The 16406-nt window shown below is 44.7% G+C and overlaps 2 protein-coding genes and 1 long non-coding RNA gene across 6 annotated transcripts in view; 2 read left to right on the top strand and 1 right to left on the bottom strand.

The window, feature by feature from the left end:
• LOC125964692 (uncharacterized) overlaps positions 1-1005 on the top strand; it is an 80226-nt gene extending 79221 nt beyond the window's left edge. The window contains exon 2 of the long non-coding RNA XR_007477932.1: positions 957-1005. This is a non-coding gene — a long non-coding RNA (uncharacterized LOC125964692). The remainder of the gene's footprint in view (positions 1-956) is intronic.
• Positions 1-16406, bottom strand: part of MOB3B (MOB kinase activator 3B) — a 232637-nt gene extending 216231 nt beyond the window's left edge. The window contains exon 1 of one of the 4 annotated variants that reach the window (XM_033437752.2): positions 16193-16406. The gene's annotated coding sequence lies outside the window, so the exon portion shown is untranslated. Of the gene's footprint in view, positions 1-15465; positions 15567-16192 lie in introns of those variants that run through there. The other 3 variants (XM_004275062.3, XM_049711033.1, XM_049711034.1) reach the window with 3 other exon arrangements.
• On the top strand, positions 10650-13902 carry IFNK (interferon kappa). Its single transcript, XM_049711035.1, has one exon. It carries the CDS (start codon positions 10925-10927, stop codon positions 11546-11548), a length of 624 nt encoding a protein of 207 aa, XP_049566992.1. The 5' UTR covers positions 10650-10924; the 3' UTR covers positions 11549-13902.

Below are 16406 nucleotides of genomic sequence, written 5' to 3'. Positions count from 1 at the left end.
CATGTGGAAGCCCAGCGCACACTTCACTTTTGTTTATGGCACTGGGTCAATCTGACAAAATAGTTGTTTTCCCAGTTCTGACTAAATGGAGGAGAGTCAGGCCTGGAAATAGTTTTCCCCAAAGTTCCTCTGTACATATAATAGGAAATGCAGGATTGGATCTGGGCAGGGCAGGAAATGTCAGGGCAGTCTCTCCACACTGAATGCCCTGAGAATGCCAACATGTGTGACTATCCTTTTCCGTCCTTTGAGCCCTGATGAAGAAACACTGTCCCAATCCAGAACTAATGAACTCCTTCTGCAGCTCAACATGAGAAAACTCAACAAGCCCCTGCAGAAAGCCTGCAAGAACTGTGGCCTGGCAATGTGACATCTGCCTACACGGAGGGAGGTTACAAGACTCAGCCCTGCAATACATGTGGTGGTGATGGTGGTGATGGTCACTCCTGTAAGGAAGTTGCTGGGGTCTTTGCCCAGGATGTCCCACAGCACTCTCTTCCAGAAGGCCTGCAGGACAACTTCCCCCCAGGACTCAGTATCAAGAAAAGCTTTGCTTCTACTGAGGATTTAGCTTTGTTGCTAGTTTGTTTTATCTTTTGGATACTGTGGTTACTTTAACAGGTCTTCTTTCCCCTTTGCTTCTAGAAAGTCCAGGGACAGATTTGCAACTCTCTGCCATAATGACACTAGACAGGCATGCTTATGTTCAGACTGTACCCCTGATTTCATCTTGTTTTCTTGCTCTTGTTTTCTCTCAACTCTAATTTCTTTAACCATTTTTCTTTTTTTTTTTTCTTTTGCTGTACGCGGGCCTCTCACTGTTGTGACCTCTCCCGTTGCGGAGCACAGGCTCCGGACACGCAGACTCAGCGGCCATGGCTCACGGGCCCAGCCGCTCCGCAGCATGTGGGATCTTCCCGAACCGGGGCACGAACCCGCGTCCCCTGCATCGGCAGGCGGACTCTCAACCACTGCGCCACCAGGGAAGCCCTAACCATTTTTATTCTCTTGTATTATATATATTTATAAGCTGCTTCAAATCCTTGTGGGAATGAAATACATACAGACTGTGGATTTTACACCAAAACTTTTACAACCCTAGACCTCGTAAAAATACAGTGTGGCCTCAGACAGACCTGGGTTTGAAACCTAATTCTGTGGATTTCTAGATATGTGATCTCAGGCAAGTCATCTAATACTTCCAAGCTTCCATTTCCTCCTCTTTAAAATAAGGGTAATAATACCTACATTGTGTAGTGGCTATGAGAATTAAAGGTAATTTATATAAAGAGTTGGTACTTAGTAACTGCTACATAAATAGTTTCCTTTATTATTGTTAATAACTATGCAGACTGTTACCGAAGAATACCTAAAGGCAACGTCTGGAAGACATAGGGACAGACAAAAACATGGGTGAATGTCATGGGACTACGGAGGCAGAGACTGGAGTGATGCTTCTCCAAGACATGGAACACCAAGGATTTCCAGCAACAACCAGAAGCTAGAAGAAGCAGGGAAAGATGTGTCCCTAGAATGTTTGGAGGGAACCCGGCCCTGATGACACTTTGATCTTGGACTTCTAGACTCCAGAACTATTAGAGAATAAATTTCTGTGTTGTAAGCACGTTGTTGTTTTGTTTGTTTGTTTGTTTGTTTTGGGGGTTTTTTTTGGCCACGCCACGCAGCACGTGGGATCTTAGTTCCCTGACCAGGGATCCAACCTGTGCTCCTTGCAGTGGGAGTGTGGAGTCTTAACCACTGGGCTGCCAGGGACATCCCAGCCACGTTGTTCCTGGAAATTTACTACAGCAGTCCTAGGGAACGAACACATTCTCCAACTCCTGTAGCCCCAGACGGCAGAAGTGAAATAACCAAGCCAGCTTTCAGTGCAGTTGACATCTGCCGAGAACTTACAGATACACACCTGGCAAGCTCCATGGGGGCACGTGCTAGAAAAGAACAAAGGGGGAAAGCGGGAGGGAGAGGCTTTGGTTTCAGGCTTAAATGAATGAATTCCCCTCTCTGAGCTTCAAGTATCTCATCTATAAGATGGGGTTAGGTCTAGATTAATGATGGCAAATAGAGTTGAGTTGAGAATGGCTGTCTTAGAGAGCCATTATGAGGAAGTATCTAGGTAGAGAGGCAGATAGAGTCAAAATACTCCATCCTCATTCTCCTCATGCCTCTGTGACCATCCTCTTCAGTTTCTCCTCCCACTGCCCACTCTTTTAAATGCAGGCTATGCTTAGGGTTCTGAAATTGGCTCACACTTCTTTTTGCACTCTACGTGTTCTCTTTAGACAGACAGACCCATTGATTCATATGGTCTTAATTATCACCTGCAGCTTCTAGTGATACTTTCAAATCTCTCTCTCCCATCTGGATCAGTCTCCAGCCCTCATCCAGTCCCATATATCCAACTGCCGAATGGACATCTCCACTTGGCTATCCCATAGACAACTCAAAGTAACCCATCTATAACAGAACCCACCAGTTGTTCCCCCGCAAGCCTGCTCTTTCTCCCATATGCTACCTCTTAGTTGGTGGTACCACTGTATACCTAGCTAAAAAAACGGGGCTTCACCCTGGTCTATTTCCTCTTTCTCCCCCTCCCACTCCAAATCAGTCACCAAGACCTGCCGATCTTACCTCCTAGATAATTCTCTTCCTCTCCATACCAACTATCACCATGCTAATTCAAACTCCCACCAGCTTTTGCCCTTCAAGACTCAGCTCAGAACAACAAGGTCCTACTGTACAGCACAGGGAACTATATTCAATATCCTATTATAAACCATAATGGAAAAGAATATGAAAAAGAATGCCTATATATATGTATAATGGAAGCACTTTGCTGTACAGTAGAAATTAACACAACATTGTAAATCAACTACAGTTCAATAAAATAAGTTTTAAAAAAGACTCAGCTCAGATATCACTGCCTCCAGGAATCTCTGCAAGGACAGGGACTATATATGTCTTTTCTACTCCTGTACTCCTGGAATTTAGCATTGTCTTTACACTCTAGGCAACAGATAATGATGATGATGATGATAATGATGCTAACTATCATATTGACCGCTTACTATGTACCAGGCACTGTTATTAGCAATTTACATCTCCACAACCACCCTTTGGGGTAGGTACCCTTATTATCCCTATTTACATACGAAGTTCAGGAAGTTTAAATGACTTGCTCAAAGTTACACAGTTCTACCAAGAGGTAGAGTTATTGAACCGATCTCATACAGTATACTCATAAGATAAAATAGTGACACACGTACTTAATTGTTCAATAAATATTTATTAAGCATATGCTATGTGGTAAGCACTGGAGATATGATGGAAAACAAAGAAAATAAGTAAATGAGTCCAGAAATAAATTTCAGACATGGGGGAAACCTCTCAGGAAATCCATTCCAGGTTTCTCTAGGGCAACCACTTTAGTCCTGAACTGACCTAGGAATCTGGGAAGCCTAACAGTCTTTATTTGCAGAATTCTAAGTAACTTTGTAGAAATATTAGGGGTGTCAGACAACTCAGGGTTTCCTCCTTCGCTAACTAATACCTCCCTCACAGAGCCAAAAAGCCCTTGTGAAGTACCAGAAAGAGCTTGAGTTACAGCATCCTTGTCTGACTTCAAATCAGAGAAAGCCTCCAGAATCCCCTTTCTTATGGCTGCCGGAGGGCATCTCCTCTCAGTGGAAGCAGAGCAAAGGGAGCTCTCTGCTTACTGATGAAAGACTTGCAGTGACGGCCTTGAGGCCAGAGGACCTGGGTCTCAGCCTGACTTTGCCCCCAAGTATCACTCTGACCTTGGGCAAGTCACTTTACCCCTCTGACCTCAAGAGTCTATCTCTCAGTGTCCTTCCAACCCTACATTCTACGATGTAGAGTCTGCACTTCACAGGCTACCTAGGGGCAAGGGTGTTGTCAGGAAGAAAAGAGGCCCCTCCCCACTGCCCATAGCTCTAGTAGATTATTCCAGACACTATCCTCAAACCCAGGCATTGCTCAGACCAAAAAAAAAAAAAACCCTAAAATTTGGGGCATGTGAATCTTCTGTCAGTCAAAGAAAAGCCCACTCGGGACTTCCCTGGTGGCGCAGTGGATAAGATTCTGCACTCCCAATGCAGGGCCTGGGTTCGATCCCTGTTCAGGGAACTAGATCCCACGTGCATGCTGCAACTAAGGAGCCCACATGCTGCAACTAAGGAGCCCACCTGCTGCAACCAAGCCCCAGCGCAACCAAATAAATAATAAAAATTTAAAAAAGAAAAAGAAAAGCCCACTTAAATTTTTCCATAATAATACCTTTCTTTGCTCTTCATAAATGTCAGGAAACCTTATGACCACATTAAAACTGATAGTTACTAAAAGAAGCCACAGTCCTCATCTCTGCCACGGCAATTCCTTTCAAAATATTTATCCAAGGGCTTCCCTGGTGGCGCAGTGGTTGAGAGTTCGCCTGCCGATGCAGGGGACACGGGTTCGTGCCCCGGTCCGGGAGGATCCCACATGCCGCGGAGCGGCTGCGCCCGTGAGCCATGGCCGCTGAGCATGCGCGTCCGGAGCCTGTGCTCCGCAACGGGAGAGGCCACAACAGTGAGAGGCCCGTGTGCCGCAAAAAAAAAAAAAAAAAAATGTATCCAAGACAAGAGGACATCTCTGTCCATCACTCACTCCACTCTTGTTGTTTTTCCACACTACAGGCACACTCAGATATGGTCTGGGAAGAAATCCACATCTACTCAGTGGGTAAAGGGGAGCGTTATTCTGGTAGGTGACCTCTCTCATCTGAAATGCTTACCACCATCTCAGAAGTGAAAGCCCCATTAGGGTTCAAACGGACCAAGAGAAACAACAGTGGAATAGGATTCAGATGGAAGCCGTTCTGATAAACCCCAAACTGAGGGTAGGTTTTACTGATGGTGCATATGTATTCACTTACATACTTATTCCACCACGTTAAATCTCTATTTATCTGGGGTCATTTTCTAAAAGCTAAAATTATTCCTGTGTAGGAAGTTACTACGTGCATAATCTGAAGCTGGGCTATAAAAGCGAAGCAGGGGTAAGTCTGTCCACTGAGCCTTCAAAAGGGTGATATAAAATGACAGTTACCGGGAGCAATTAATACAGAGAAGGGGCAATATTCAGAGGAGCGGGGGAAGGGATGATTTTGGAAGCGCTCAGTTTTTTCAGCACAGGTTAATACCCGAACTTGAGAACCATAAAAAACAAATCACACAGCCTTCTTTTATTCAACAAACATTTGATGTCTTTATGTAAGAGGTGCCAAGTATACAAAACTGAGTAAGACACACGTCTTGTCTGGAGGGGAGGATGTATGAGTTAACCAATCAACACAGACCTGGGACTTCCCTGGAGGTCCAGTGGGTAAGACTCCACGCTCCCACTGCAGCGGGCGCAGGTTCGATCCCTGGTCGGCGAACTATATTCCACACGCGTGCGATCACCAAGAAGTCCACATGCCGCAACTAAACATGCCGCAACAAAGATGCCACGTGCCGCAACTAAGACCCAGCACAGTCAAAATAAATACATATTTTTAAAAGAACAACTAGAACTACGCGATACCACCAGAGTAGAGGTACGATGGTGCTCATGACCTAACCAGCCTCGGGGAATCCCAAAGACAAAAGCAATGGAAGTAGGAGGGGACACTGAACGAATGCTTGAGCTGCCATCTACCATTCTGTGAACTTCTCAAGTTTCCCCAGCACCTGAATTTGTCCTCCCCGTATCTCTACACCAGAAGAACTAAACCACCAAATAACTTCCCTGTCACTGAGACATGGCTTCATTATCTTCCCTTGATCATCCAACAAATAACTATTGAGCACCTACTATGTGCAGGGTGTTGGGAAAGTCACCTGGATCTGTATGATCCAGGTCTGATGAGCCATTTATACTGGGCTTCACATTCACAAAGGGTTTATAACATAGATTTTTCAAATGATATCCAAATGATATCATATATACAGTCACAGGAATACACTTCCAGGCTTGAACTTCAAAGCATATCACAATTTTTATAATCCTGTTTCGGCAATTTTTAAAAAATACATACAAGTCCCCTTACTCCCATGCCACGTATCACCCATGGAAGTGGTCCAGATGTCTCTGCATCTCTGTGAGCCCTGTGGGCATTCAAGAACGAGCAGCAAACAAGCCAGTTGTTGGACATGCGCTCACGGAAATTAGTGTTTAGTGGGGAGACAGATATCAAGTAAGGATATACCAAACTGATAACTGTCGTTACCGCAGGGGAGGAGAGAGGCATGACGGGAGGCAGAGCTGGCAAGCAAAGCTTTCACTTTACCTGAAATGTTTAAATTTTTACTGTATGGACACATATCCACCTATTACTTGTGTAGTCACTATAAATTTCTATATCAGGTACGTCATTAAGAGAAGAACAACCAAGTAAAGGGACTAGAGGACCAGGGGAGAGGGGACCCCAATATGGGAGGCAGTGGGAATAAGTGAAACACCCAGTTATTAGAGCTTCAGGGTTGGTCTGGGCTAAAAGAGCTGCACATGACTTTGTGGTGACCACTGTCTGCACGCCATATGGAAAGCACTGACAGGTATGGACACAAGGCTTCCCATCTCTGAGCTCCTTCCTGGGCTCAATCATCTTCTGACCCCACAAACAGAATGACTGACTTTCATGCCCTTAGTCACATGGATGACCCACATGTTACTCTCACCCTGGTTCAAAACTTGCCTTTTCCCGGAGAGCTATCAATCTTAACCATACGATGCCAAATGCCTGTGAGCTGAGTCACGGCTATCTTGTCTAGACTGAAATGTCTCATCTCCATTTTGTCAAACAAGTTGCGTCTTGCCCATTACTGTTAACCATGTCATCCACATGTCAAATTCACACAGTTCCATTGACAACAGGGCAGCCCCTGCTAATCAGCTTTCCCCCTGAGGAAAGTCTGACCACATAGAAATGATCGAGAGAAATGAGACCAGGTACCATGTTAGCATGTGAAAATATAGCCCACAGTTTCAGACTGGGCAGCTGTGACAGACAAATTCTGGAATAAAAACGATTCCTTACACTGCCATTCTTTTCACCTTTCTAATTATATTTTGAGATAGAGTCAGATGGCATGGCTTTTACAGAACAGAGGCGTGACCAATACTGATCATGCAATAATGCTTCTGATCACAACAATTATGTGAGAGAGTACGTGTGTGTGCTATTCTGTCTCAGTGTGGCAGGTACCCTCTTCGGACTGTGCACAGTTGTTAGGGATGTGTGCACAAGTAAAACCAGCACAGAGAAACATAATCGAATGCCCCCCTGCATAAGGTGGACAGCTAGCAGAGGAAAAGCTTCCTGCAGAGGCCTTCATGTCTGAGTTCTGCTCTAAGAGGTCAATGGGAGCCGGCATGGTGGACAGGGTTGCCAGATAAAATACAGGACGCCCCATTAAGTTGGAATTTTAGATTAAAAAATTAATGATATTTAGTAAAGGTGCATTCCAAACATTGCATGGGTCTTCCATATTGTTGTTTGCTAAATCAAGCAATTCTAATGGTGGAAGAGGGGACAACAGGCATGTCCATCATCTTTCCTTTTTCGTCATGAATATGGTACATGAGGAATGAGGTACACGCTATAGGGAGGACCTATGAATTACTCCTGTACCTAAGACACTCAGAACATACCTACTTCTCCAACCGCGGACTCCTTGAGATCATGGACTATACCTTATCCCTCCTTCTTCAAGACCTAGCCCAGGGATTGGCATGCGGTAGACGCTAAAAATACAGTTTTGAATAAATGAGGATACAATATGGAATGACAATAGAGGGAGGGAATATGGGGTGAGGGGGATAAGATGACAAAACTGTACATGGCAGAAAATACAGGGACCTTCAAGACAGTTGACAACAGCCAAATCTCCAGCCACCTCCATCACCCACGGGCAGAACCCCTTAGCACAGAAGGTCAACTGAACAATCTCTTAGCTTGGTTAGTACGTTTGAACTGTCTCAAGCACGAACTATGCTAAGCACCCTGGGCGGGTGGAGGTGGGGGGCACACAAAACTGGGAGATCAACACTTACACAATTGTTTACTTTACAAAGCCAGAATTAAGGAGGACAAAGTACTGTAGAAGCCCAAAGAGGAACAAGCAGTTCTGACTGTGACAATTCAAAAAGCTTTAGGTATAAGAAGTTAAGTGAGGTATGTAAGAAGGTCTGGCCCTCAGAAGAGATTTGCATTTTATAAACTCTGTGTGTGTACGTATGTGCAATAATAAATATATGTATTTTATATATATATACATAAACCTATATTCTTTATATGCAAAGTTGTAACAATACTACACTGAACTCCCACGTAGTCTATATTATTCATATCAACTGAATTACAACTGAATCTCAGAGAAAATTCACATCTCCTTTTTAAAGTACCCTAGAACGGAAATGTTTACATAAATAAAGTAGTATTGATCCTACTGCAGATGTATAATATCTCTTTTTTTCAATATATTTTGTTTGAAAAATAGTTTGCCTTATTAAATAAGAAATACTTGCTGCCTATAGAAAACTTTAAAAGTCTAGGTAAATAAAAATACAAAACTAAAAATCACCCATTATTTTTCTAGTCAGAGATAATGACTCAATATTTGTAGCATATATACTTCTAGATTTCTTCTGTACATATATGCATATGTTTATATTTAACAAATAAGACTATATACTACCACGTAAACTTGTTTTTAAGCTACGAAGTGTATCCATCCGAGTAACCAAATATATTCCCACAACATAATTTTTAATGCTTGCACAGATGTCTTCTACAGATGGTTTACTTAACCAAGTACCTACTGCTGAACATTTAAATTGTTTTCAGTTTTTTGCTGTGATGAACTTCCTGACAGCTAAGTCCTTAAAAGACATCCACCATTATTTCTTGGAGATAAACTCCTAGAGGGAGAATTGCTGAGTCAAAGATTATGTACGTTTTTAAGGCTTTTGATACACGGCACCACCTTGCTATCCAGGAAGTTTGTGTCAATTTATATTCCTGTGTAAAAGGGCCCATTCTCCTAATTATTTTTCTAAGTTAGTCATCCCACAAAATATCTCTGTGAAATCAGAATTTATACAGAGAGAACACATAGAGTAACATTATGTAGCAGGTTTTCTTCTCATAGTAAACCAGTCCAAAAAGCCAGGATTTTAAGAAGTCTCACTTGTCTACAATTAGCCTTTGGTGTAGCCAGCTAGTTTAAACACAAACATTTTAAGCAATTTTGCAGTCCAAGTCTGCCATATTTATGGAACGGTGGTTGCTTACCATTCTAAAATGATTTTATTGAAAATTAATGCATTTCTTTTTTTAAGGTGGTAATTAAAGCTAACCTTATTTAATGACATCCCATTTCACATTCCTGGAGAAAGAAATTTTCTTTGGCCATAACCAGAAGAAGGTTATCTGGTCAAACAGGGTGAAAACCATAAGTGGTGGACAGCCATTATTACCACAGTAATACTGATCCAGGTGGGAATTAGCTTGGCTAAAATGGGTGATCACCTACTCATATACCTCCTCAAAAACAAACAGGAACAAACAAAAAAAAATTTTCCAGCATGCAGAACCTCTAAACAAGAAGGAAAGACAGCTAAGTTAAAGTTCTAAAATACTGTCTAAACCATATCTAAAAGTTAAAAAAAAAAATGCATGATACTACAAGAGAGAAGTTAATGAGGCAGAAAAATATTCTCCAATATACAACCCTCTGGAGAACTTCTAAGAAAGAGATCAGATCATACAAAATGCTATGTGGGGGTGGTAAGCACTGGTTCAGGTTTAACTAAAGGACAGGACAGTTGGAGAGTTTCAACATTTCCTAATGGCAACAGAAAACTAAGCTGGCCTAGTCTGTTCTGTGATAAGTGCCATGCTCAACGACCCACTCTGTTTTTCATCTTTTTTGAGGCCCAGAAAAGTCAAATAAAAAGAGAAAATATCCAAACATAGAAGTTTAATTTAAGGACTTCCCTGGTAGCGCAGGGGATAAGAATCCGCCTGCCAATGCAGGGGACAGGGGTTCGAGCTCTGGTCCGGAAAGATCCCACAGGCCGCGAAGCAGCTAAGCCCTTGCGCCACAACTACTGATCCTGCGCTCTAGAGCCTGCAAGCCACAACTACTGAGCCCATGTGCCGCAACTACTGAAGCCTGCACGTCTAGAGCCCATGCTCCGCAACAAGAGAAGCCACCGCAAGGAGAAGCCCAGGTACTGCAACGAAGATCCAATGTGGCCAAAAATAAAAATTAATTAATTAATTATTTTTTAAAAAGCTTAATTTATCAAGATTAGAAACAACCTAACCTATGTTATGTTCTAGTGGTCTTGCAATCAAATAATCATAGTTATTTTGTCAACGTCTATGATTAACTCAATGAGAGAAGATGTTCGGCTACAGGGTCAGGTAAAAATATTTCCTTGGAGGATTGCTCTCTCTTATGTAATAGTGTTAGCTAAGTAAGTGTATAGAGTCCCTGTTTTCAGTTCTTTCTGAAACAGTCTGCATCAGGCTAGTTCTGATGATTCTATAGTACTGGGATGGATCACCCAGGCGCCTAAGATAACACAATGATAATGCTTTGCTCACTTCTCTGAAAAAAAAAAAAAAAAAAAAAGATTGCATTTCCAAAGTCAATGTAGTCACCCAAAGTCAAAAAAGCCTCAGAGGCAAAGGGGCTGAAACCCTGAGTACCATAAAATGACGAATGAGAAAACTCCTCCCCACTGAAGATACCCAGGTGTATAAAAGGCACACGAAGTAATACTTAAGACCTAAAACCTCACTCACTGTCAACCTTGAGTCTTGTGGATTTTTCAGCTAAGGGGGTGAGGAAAAACAATGAGCGCCGAGCCCGATGTGATTAGAAAGTGTATGTGGCCGGTGTGCCTCATGGGTCTGTTTGTCACCGGCATCCTCTCTCTGGACTGTAACTTGCTAAATGTTCACCTGAGGAGAGTCACCTGGAAAAATCTGAGCCTTCTGAGAAGGATGAGCAAGTCATTTCCTATAGAGTGTCTAAGAGAAAGCAAAGCTTTTGAGTTGCCCCAAGAGATCCTCTCACACACCCAGCCTCTGACGAGGGACATTAAGGAGGCCTTCTATGAAATGTCCAGACAGGCCTTCCACATCTTCATTCAAGACACCTTCAAATCCACTTGGGAAGAGAAACACCTGAGACAAGTCCAAATCGGACTTGATCAACAGCTGCAATACCTGGAACAATGCTTGGAAGAAGAGGAGGAAAACGAAGACATGAGAGAGGTGGCAGAGGATGAGCGGACACAGTCAGGAACTCCAGTCCCCCAGCTGAGCAACCTAGAGCTGAGGAGGTATTTCAACAGGATAGACAGGTTCCTCAAAGATAAGAAATACAGTCACTGCGCCTGGGAGATCGTCCGAGTGGAAATCAGAAGATGCTTCTACTTCTTTAATAAATTCACAGCACTACTCAGGAGGAAATAAGGTATATTCTTAGAATTCAAATTCCATTTCTCCCCAAAATCTCCTTTTCCTTCTCTTCCTCCTTCATCCTCTGTTTAAGGATTACCGTGCTATTCCAAGGCTCCCCTCGGTTGGATTGGTGGTGGTTTAGGTAATGTTCACTGTTTCTGAAGTTTGGCGGAAAGAAAGTGATGCTAACCACCTCCTGGGTGACCAAGAGTCTTGTTAGGAAGTCCTGAAGACAGTTTTAAAGGAGGATTCCCCCTCCACCTTCTACTCTCTGTTCCTCTTTCCTTTTGCTCTTTCGTACTTGCTTTGCTCTGTCTCTCACCTTTGAACTCCACCAAAACAATGGCTAGAGGACACGGATCAGAGAATATTGAAAAATGGAACACCTCAATGACTTAAGCCTCTTGCTGCCAAGGTTGTTTATTCTAGGAAAGTTCAGCACGTTAAAAGAGCTTATACATGCTCCCATAGAGTTAAAACCCTTCCTGTCTTCCTACTGTTAAAACAAAAAAAAAAAAAAATTGAAATTTCTGGCCCATTTGCTTCTCAACTTGGCTTAGTTAAAATGATACAAAGTTTGTGGCTTGGTATTTTATTATTTTAAGAGAGTGAAGATCCATGGTGATATTGGATGGTTGAATTAGATGCCTATGATTTAATGCAGAGAGCATTGTTCATTCCTAATGCATACAGTGTGATTTTTATATCTAAAGGCATGGAAAATGCTACAGAAAAGTTTAATATCTGCCTTTCATTGTTTTTTGTTTGTTTTCTGCCTGGAATGAAATGTCTACAGTCAGACTATGGAAGAATTTCAGATTGGATTTTCCCAATTAGAAAGCCACTTTCTATCTGTTAAATCAATTTAATAATACATGACACTTTAATAGACTTTATCTTTTTGAAAGTTATTTTGTACCTAGATTACCCAGATTGTTTACTTAAATTTTCTTGTGTGGTCCTTCATCTGTATTAATTCATCTTCTAGCTGAAATGAATCTTCACTTCCTCTCTCTCCTCTACCCCATTTCAGAACCATCTACCTTCAAGCAAGAATTAACAGAGACTGTGGCTACCCATATGCATCAAAGAGGGTGAAATGTACCCGGTTCAGCTCTTGGAAGGCTTCTCCTGCTATTACTTTAACAGCACGCTGCTAAACTGTTTAGATTCAAGATTCATCCAAGTACAGGGCTCCAACAATGTAGTCAAACTGAGAAAGTCTTATGATAAAATTGAGGCAAATTCAGTCCAAAAGTTAGAAGAAATGTTTAAAGGCACAAGAACTAGATACTGGTTATCAGTGGAAGGATCAGACAATAAAATGAGTTAGTATAATCCATTTAGAAAAAACAACTCATCAGTAGTAGTTCTAAATTTTAAAAAAGCATTATAAGCTACAAAGGAATTAGGGCATGCAAGCTACTGAGCAGAAAGTATACACTTAATATTTTCCATGAATTTCTCTAATAATGCCTTTGCATGGTCTCCCTTGTAACTCCACTGGGACCGTGTCAGTTACTTCAGCAAGTTATGGTTGCAGTCTTGCTAAATGCTTGCAATGCAAGAAGGAAGAGAATTGGCACTTCCAGTCAATAAAGATTGTCTGATTGTACTGGCAGGGGCAGGAGTCAGACAGGATGCTTTAATTACGAGCACCATTAGTCAGAAAAAGGAGAACACTCTCACTGAAAAATAGGTAAGGACACAAACTGGCACCATCACAAAGAAATACTAACAGGCGATATGAAAAAATGTTTAATCCCATTTATGATTAAATAAATTCAAAAGAAGACAATAAGATACTCCCCTCCCACCATTCTGGCAGAGATAAAAAAGAGTGATAATATAGACTATCAGTGGGGTATAGGGTATAGGGAAAAAAAACTCCTGTGTATTGATGGGGAGAGGTTAAACTGGCAAAAGTTTCCTACGGGACAATATGGCATCTTAAATATCCTTAAAAAGTACATTAACTCCTTAGACCTGGCTATCCTATCTCCAGGAAATACCTGGATAAGATTGTTTAATGGAGCCTTGTTTATAATATCCCTCCTTCCTCTGTTTTAATTTTCACCTCTCTGTATTTTCTGGTTTTTTCTACAATGCTGGGGAGGGTTTTCTTTTAATTCTAAAATTAAAGAAACTGTACAAGCTTATCTTTCACTGCAATTACCCTGTTTTCCTTACTGGAGTAGACTGGGACAGACACTGCCCTTTCACTTTGTTAATGACGCCCTTAGACACTTCTTGAGCAACTCAGGTCCTTCTTGTTTTTCTCCTGCTGCTGCTGCTGCTGCTAGTTTCAAAGGAATCCTTCCTTGGGGATCACTTTCATAATGAAATCTTTGTAAAGTGCCTTCTGGTGCTTCAAAGATTTTGCTTGCTTTCTTTTGTTGGTCCCACTGGTAATATTCAGAAGTCACTGGAGAAAGTGCTCTATGTGTCCACTCTCCTGACTTAGTCTCCTTTTGTTCTTCTTTATTAAATGGAAGCTCAAAAGTTCTAAGTCCAGTACAGGGAAAACTTCTGGAACTGGGCAGAGGCCAGTGTGCAGTTTCTACTTAAAATGCTTGAGTGGGTACATCGGTCACGAGTGTTCAGATGGAAGCTTCCTCCCTCCCCTGTCTTGGGGCAGGGATCAAATGGTGGAGGATAAAAAAAGGGTGTAGTTGAGTCTCCTTGGAAGGGGACTGATGGGGTGTCAGTCAGACAGAAAAGGCTGACAACACCAGTATATGTAAGACTATGTGCAGGTATAGATTCCAACAGGTGTACAGACACAGTCTCCTCTCACAGTCTAACCGACTCTAGGGGCACCAGCTGGGGGCCCTGCCCTCTCAGAGTGGCTACTGTGCTTCGGCCCTAGCTCTTCCCCCACCCCGACCCCGCCCCCGAGGTATAGTTGATTTACAATATTATATTAGTTTCAGGTGGTAAGTCCTAGTTCTTTAATAATCCACAGTCATTAAGAATAAGAACCATGTGTAAGCAAACAACTTGATAGGAAAGGCAGAGAAACAGGGCCACTATAATCTCACAGGCGCCCTCACAGGAGAACTCTGTCTCCAGACACCGATTCACAAGGCCTGGGTATCGTGAACTCGGCCCTGGCAGCGTCTGCACTGGGTCCTCCGGGTCCGCTTTTCCTAAATGCCGAGAGGGGACCGGGACTTTACACTTGGAGCCCTGTGCGAAGACAGAACTCCAGGTTCATTCTGGAGGGAGCCACTTCACTCCTGTTTCTAGACAAAGTCTCGAGGCTTCCTAGGTTATTTGCATATCTCCATTCTCTTTAAAGCGACTCGCCTGCCCTTCAACCCTTGGAAACTCGCAGACCTCAGAGCCTTAAAGCTGTCTGCCTACCAGAAGTGCCCTGATCCCGTCCCGCCGCCTGGCAGCGGGCCGGCCACACGCCTTTAGGCGGAGATCGGAATCCACTGGAACCCAGCAAAGGACACCCAGATTGGGGCGGAACCTCGCTTCCACTCTCTGCCGAAAGAGGCACCCATCCCGACCTGCGCTCTTCGGCGCGCTGGGGATAAGACCTGAGAAATGCGCCCAGGGCCACAGGCACCCGAGGAGGCGGGGAAGGAACAACTTTCCCTCCGCCCTCTAACCGCAAGGCCCGGGTGGGGCGGCCCCGCTGGGGTCGGGCTCCTCTCCTTCCCCAGGCGGGCTCCCGGGCGCGAGCTGGCCGGGTGGCTGGTGTGGAGGCGGGGGGAGGAGGACCCGAGGGGCTTCCTTGTCTCCCGAGCCCCGCCAGATGTGAGAAAGGCAAACAATAGGGGAAACGCGGAGAAACAAAAGGCAATTCGCCACGATCTCAATCGGCTTTGTCGCGTGGTCCCTGCGGGGAGGACGTCTGGGAGGGGTCAGGAAGGTGGGTGAAGGGGGATCTTGAGGAGTTTGGGGTCTCTGGTACTTACTTGCCAGGCGCCGGGAGTCGGCCCTTTACACTTCCAGGGGGGTCCAAAGGCAGGGAGGGGCAATTAAAGGAAAGTTGAAGGGTTTCCACCTTCTTCCTCAGTGCAGGGAAAGGGAGGGGCTGGGATTCCAGATATTTGACAGTTGTTGGCCCAGGGGTTCGGCAGGATTTGTACGTCCTTTTCACACCCTCTCCCTCCAAGAAGCATCCACAGTCCCCGGGGCGACCTCGCCGATGGAGCGGAGTCCCCCTTCGCAGACCCGAGCCGAGCCTCCTCCTTCAATATCAAGACGCCCTAAACGTGGTCCCCCTGCCCAGGCGCACTTTTGCAAAAGTTTGTCTTCCCGCCACCCACTGCCCCGCACGCACCCTGCAGTCATCTGCAACCCGGGATGGATTCGGGGACAGACTTGTACCCCGAAGAAGATCGATATTTTTGACAGATCTTTTAAAATCAAGGCCCCGGAGCCCGGGGTGGACTCTTGTTCACACCCGGGAAGGGCGCGGGAGGAGCCGGCCAGAAGCCAAGACGCGGGCAGGGGTCTGACGCGGATTCCAGCCCCGGAAGCCAGCGAAGGGCTGGCGGGGAAACGGGGTCCGCCGCCTTCCGCCCTCCTGTTGCACCCGCCCCCAGGTGCGCCCCGCACCTCTACCCTCCTCAGCGCGACCCGGCGCGAGCGGCCGCGGGCTGCGCCACCTCCCCTCACTTGAAGCGAGCTCTCACTCACCGTGGGGTTTTTACCTTCTGCCCCGGGGCCCTGTCGGCTCCCCGCGCCGGGGCAGCTGCAGGCGGCGCGAGAGGAAGAGGATGAGCTCCGGGCAGGAGGGGCGACGCTCGCGAATCCAGCGAGGGGCTCCCGGGCCAGCGCGCGCGGTCTCAACGAGCGCGCGGGCGAGCGAGCGCGGGACTCCAGCTGCAGACGCCGCCGCTCCAAAGCAGCC

This window comes from Orcinus orca, chromosome 6 (genome assembly GCF_937001465.1).
Source record: "Orcinus orca chromosome 6, mOrcOrc1.1, whole genome shotgun sequence".
NCBI classification, from domain to species: Eukaryota; Metazoa; Chordata; class Mammalia; order Artiodactyla; family Delphinidae; genus Orcinus; species Orcinus orca.
Note: the sequence above shows the minus strand (reverse complement) of the source record. Positions and strands in the feature narration are given on the sequence as shown.